General features: G+C 40.4%; 1 protein-coding gene across 1 annotated transcript; it reads right to left on the reverse strand.

Moving 5' to 3' along the window:
- Window positions 1-1,715: 1,715 nt before the first annotated feature.
- Window positions 1,716-5,232, reverse strand: LOC110336063 (60S ribosomal protein L31-like). The gene is made up of 2 exons (XM_021218476.1): window positions 4,883-5,232; window positions 1,716-1,728 (listed from the first exon to the last, which is right to left on the reverse strand). The coding sequence occupies exons 1-2, from the start codon at window positions 5,230-5,232 to the stop codon at window positions 1,716-1,718; spliced, it is 363 nt and encodes a 120-aa protein (XP_021074135.1).
- Window positions 5,233-5,652: the final 420 nt, after the last annotated feature.

Raw genomic sequence — 5,652 nt, forward strand, 5'->3', positions numbered from 1 at the left:
AGAGAGAGAGAGAGAGAGAGAGAGAGAGAGAGAGAGAGAGAGGAGACTTATCACTGACATATACCTATCCTCTCATGATAACAAAGTCAAGATTTAGGTCATATCTTGTTTTTGATCTCTGCCTACAGAAGAGTCCTTCCTCCCCTTTGTTCTCATTATACATAGCAAATGTAATTCAAGGTCCAATACCAATGTTTATCATATGCTATTCAGTTTTGTGATTGGAGGATCATGAAAGAGCTTAATTTATTGAGCTGGCATTAAAATGTGTCCTCATCCAAGATACTAATAGAAAAATATAACTCATTCACAGAGGAGTCCAGCTAGAGGTGAGCCTGTCTTCTAGAGGGGCCTGTTCACAGAATCCTATGAAGGCTTTAACTTCAACTTAAAAAAACAAAAAAACAAAAACCCAGGACAGAGATTTACAATATACATATTTTCCTTGCTCTTTTATTATTCTTTTTCTGAACGTTAACATCTCTAATGTTTTTCACTGTGATATAGAGCCACACAATTCCAGTCAGTTTGCCAACCCCTTCTGGGGAGCTACTGTCTTGTGCCAGCTCTTCATTGTGGGCCTGTGTGCCCAAGGCTTTCCACGGAGATCTCTGGCCAGGTCTGGTGTGGGAGTTCCAGGGAAGGGAAGCGAATGCGGGAGGGGGGTGGGGTGGGGGGAGAGTCGCTTCCTCTCTTGCTTCTGCTGCTGCAGTTGGCTCTACCTCCATTTGTTTCTGCTGTGCCTTCCAGGTTACTGTGTTACTCCAAGCTGCCCTGCATGGAGGGTCAGGTTGGGATGACAAGAGGCTGACTAGCCAGTGGGGAGTGCCCTGGAGCTTCAGGCAGCGCCTTGGGAGAGCAGACTTCTTCCCAACTGTTACAGCTCTTAGGACAGAAGGCTGGGACAACAGAGTAGTTCTCACACTCCTTTAGTCCTTCTAGGTAGGATTCTTATATACACTTTGGGGTGGGTAAGAGTCTGACAACAGGTACTTCTCATTGGTTTGGTCTGAGAGCTTTGGGCAACCCTAATTTGCATGTGGGAGGGCTTGGTGCTGCTCCTAAGTGACTGATGGGCACACACCTCTCTGTGGGGTGGCTGTGAGAGGCTGTAGCTATGTGACAGGAGCCAGGGACCTGGGAGGTGTGACTGAACACCTTTGGTCCCATGCAGGTGGAAATCCACCCAGCAGGTCGCCGGGGTTCCAGACCTTAACTCAACCGGGGACCAGGCGTCTGTGCACAGTCCCACATTTTACGTACCTTCTAGGATTTTGTTTTCTTTTCCAGATAATGTATCTGTGAAACTATATAAATCCAACAGGTATCACTGCTGACTGAACAGGTCACAGTAGACTCCTGGATAGGAGCAGAGGGTATCTACCGAGCACACTCTTTCAGAATAACCCACATTTAATCTTTCCAGATAGACTAGCTAGCAGCAGAAGGCATTGTTCTGTGGACTCCAGAACACTGGTCTGGAATGTACAGCAATACACACATGTGCGCAGTATTGTTATAAATAACTTTGGACATATTATAAAATTGTCTTTGGCATTTGGGTGTTTGTTGAGTAGGGTAGATAAATAATTACTAGAGATGGGTTGATTTTTTTTCCCCTATTTTTTAATGGCCACATGAAAATGTGTATGTGTACATGGTCACATAGCTGAGAAACTTGAGAACAAAATACTGTTCTTTAAATTTTTATTGAGTTATAAATAGAAAGTGCTCATTTATAAACATCTTATTCTGTTTCTCCTCTCTTTTCCCTAATCCTTTCTTTTTGTATGTATATTTGTTTGCCCGGTAAGCGCACATGTCTGACAATAAACTTGGGAGTAGTTTCTCAGGTCTTTCTTTGGCCTGAAAATTGCCAAATAAGTTAGTCTGCCTGGCTAGTAACCCCCACGGATCCACTCATTTCTGTTTCCCTAGTGATGTGAGTGCAAGCCAAGATTGTACGCCTGGCCTATTTTTATATTTATTTAATATATGTTCTAAGAATCAGAATCAGCTTCTCATGTTTTCAGGGCAAGAACTTTATCTACTGAGCTATGGCCTCAGTCTTTGTTTCTCTTCTTTTTAGAATAAGCAGCTTCATCTCTTAACTTAATTCAGATCTGATTTCGCAATGGAGTGGGTAATAGGATGAGAAAGAGAGGGTAATGGAGAGGAGAACACAAGTCTGTCACGAGACCAAATCCAATGATGAGATCTGACATCCTACTCCATTTCGTAACACTGAGAGAGTGCTGTGTCACAGTTCCCTGGGATGATGGTCCATCCGGCCCAGAAGGTCATTAAGACTCTAAGAGACACCCTTAAAACCCAGGAAGTAAACAATGCAGAAGCTTTAGGAAGGCCATGAAAATGAGCAAATACATTAGGCTACTCCCTGTCCGAGCTTACATAAGAAGCAAGGACTGATGGGAAATACCCTCAGAGAAACTGAGCTGCCTAGAAGAAGCAGAAACAAGCTGAGCTTCCTGGAATTACTCAGACTAATGGAACTAACTAGAAGAGACCCTCTCCAGTGGCCTATGAGCTGTGTGGTTAGCAAGCGATTTCTGGCTTTAATAAGTCATCACCAATGCTGGGTGGGGCTTGCTGATGCAGCTATCTTTGGATCACGTGTCATCTAAGAAATAAAAAAATCACTCATCCATTCTCCTTTAAGTAACAGCAATAACTCGCTGCCTTGCCTAGGTGACTCTGAATGTATCCTTACGTTGTTTTGCCATTGAGTCCTTATCCATGTTGAGTAATAGATGTTTGTTTACATCTCCCCAGGAAGAGTGTCACTCAACAGAGAGAAAGGACTGTGGTCAAAGGAAGAATTAATTAAGAAAGAAGGCTAATCATATGTAAGAGAGCAGAAAATGTGCTACAAATGGTTCCACCAACATCTAGCAAGACAATTACATTGCAGGCAGATACTGTTTTTTTAAACATTGTATCACAGTAAAACCTACTTGTAAACACCTTATAAAGGCAAGGAACTTTTGTTTCTCCAGCACATTAATATTTCCCCGTCAGCACGTTAATATTTCCTGTGTCTACCAAAGTAATATGTGATATATTTGATTGCCTGTACTTAATCATGCAAAGACCTGGCACACAGTGACCCTTAACAATATGAATTTAATGTCTGCATGAAAAAGTGTGAGGTGGAAATTTCCATATTAAAATCACATTTTGTTGAGTGTTGCTCTTATGCATACATGTTTAGGCTCTCATCACTCAGGACTGGATTTCCTCTCAGGGGACTCACATTGGAGAAGATTGATTCTTTGTTTCTCATGAGCCACTTACCTACAGCTCTTCATCTAAGGGTGAGGCCTTGATCTATTTCTCCTGTCTTTATTGACATGTAGACTGATATTGTTATTATACAGGGCTTGTTTTCACAGCCATACAGTTGAGATTTCATAAGTACAGTTTTGCTGTCATGTCTAGAACACTCTATAGTCTCTATTCAGTATCACTGTGTGTGTGTGCGCATATGTATGTGTATGTGTGTTACAAAATTCTATGTCATTTTATACTTTATATTCAGCCATTTTTCTTTATTATACATCCCATTCAGAGTATCCTGAGGAGAAAGACTGAAAGAGTTGCTCAGAAAACCAGCAATGTTGAATCGAAACTTTCTAAACACTGCAGCAATGTCCCTGATGCTTAGAATAGGCAGATCTCAGCCCTACCTAGGCCTTGTATGTGATACTACTATACACCATTCTGTGGTTTACAAAATTTTCATGTCTTCTCTACTCTGGTGCATGCCTGCTTGTGTCTAGAAAACAAAACATTAACATATTTTATTATATTCCAGAGAATTGTGAGCATATCTTGACAGTTTTTTACATACATGTTTGATTAGATTTGATTTTTTTCTTCTTCTAGAGCTATGTCATCAAATAATGTTTTATTATGTGAACCCAATTTAATTGACAATATCTTCAAGCTCAGGATATACACTTAAATTAACTTGTTAGGGTTCTTGTAAATAAAAACACAATTTGGTCATAATTGAAAAACTTCACCACCTATCCCACGAGTATGAAAAAGTAGATTTGTTATTTGTTATATTTTTCTAGGTAAATTAAGAAGATATCTTCATGGAGGGTCTTAGTGATGAAAAAGCCTATTTGTTTCACTAATCGCTCTATGAGTTGATCCCTGGGAATAAAAAGAGCTCTGATAAGTACGATGACTGACATAGCATACAGTTGACAATACTTTTAAATTGGTGTGATCTTTAGCATTGTAAATCACAGCGAGAAAGAGAATCTCAGAAAGCTATAGCAGATGATGTCGATTTCTACACTGGAGTGGGATTCATACGGATGTAGGAATAACAACAATAGGATGTTATTGTCACAATGTACTGTAGTGCTTTGGACTCTAAACTTCTGGGTCCACAGAAAGACCCTGAGTACTGGGGATGATCATCCAATAAACCAGTAGCTGAGTCGGGGCTGAGTGTGGGTTCAAGTTAAAGGAATGCAAATTAGATTTTTACTTCCACACATCTTTTTTTTTCCAAAAATATTATAAACAAAAATATGTCTGTCTCAGGAAGTTTTAATTGAACAAACAGAATACTATTGACTACAATTTTTAGAAACAATTGCATTTCTACAAGTAGCGGCTTAGCTGTTATGTCAGTCTCAGAAATGGCTCTGTGGGTGCCCTCCAAAAGATTGAGCCCATCTGCGGCTGCACCTTTAGGGTTTTCAGAGAGGAACCCTTGGTTGTAAAGATGAAAATGGGAGGAGAAAAACTGAGTGGCTCTTATAAGTATAGATGACTTTTTTTTTTTAATTCCAGTTCTGCAACTTTATTTGACATAAGCAGGTTAGTTCTCATCCACATAGATTTTTGAATGTGGTAACAGGCATGTAAGTGTAAGTTAGCCAATGTATAGAGCTTGTTTGGTGAATCCTCATCCTCCCTATGTTTTCTGGACACAAGTACTTGGATGTGATATGGAACATTCCTTATTCCCTTGGCCCAGAAGGCTTTATTGAGCCTGGTGTCGATGCGCTCATCTGGAGTCCCCATTTCCTTCATGGCAAATTTCTGAATTTCTTTGAGTGCCCGAAGAACACCCTTCTTGAAGCCCACTCCACGCATGCGCTTGTGAATGTTGCTGGTATAGTCTAGGGTCCCCACCTCGTTGATGGCAGAACGTCCCTTCTTCTCACCACCCTTCTTTGCGGGAGCCATCTAAGTGCAGGCGACAGGGAAGGAGGCTCTAAGCAGGCAGTGGGAAAGCCTGCACTAAGGTCAATGACTATTTTTTAAAGCCTAGATATATAATGCTATTTTGGTCCCTGAAGAAAAAAAAAAACACGCACAAAGAAATGGAAATTGTTTTTAATGTGGCATGGAAATTATTGGAAGCCTAATAAAGTGGAGCAGTTTGGAGAATTTTGATGTTACCAGCAGGGGAGTGTGAAGAGAGACACTAAATAAAAGGTTGGAACAGGGAAAATTGAATTTGGATCTATATCTTATAACATGAAAGGCATTTATCCACTTTAAATTTCTCTGCAAATTGTGCTGGCATGTATGTATTTGCCTCTACTTAATTCTTTAAGCTATTTTGCTTTTTTTTATCCCCTTTGTTAAATTAAAAGGTCTCTT

Source organism: Mus pahari, chromosome 18, assembly GCF_900095145.1.
Source record: "Mus pahari chromosome 18, PAHARI_EIJ_v1.1, whole genome shotgun sequence".
Lineage (NCBI taxonomy): Eukaryota > Metazoa > Chordata > Mammalia > Rodentia > Muridae > Mus > Mus pahari.

What these genes read in the sequence shown, in the direction of transcription:
- LOC110336063 (XM_021218476.1), bottom strand. Translation starts at nt 5,232, where the DNA reads ATGGCTCCCGCAAAGAAGGGTGGTGAGAAGAAGGGACGTTCTGCCATC.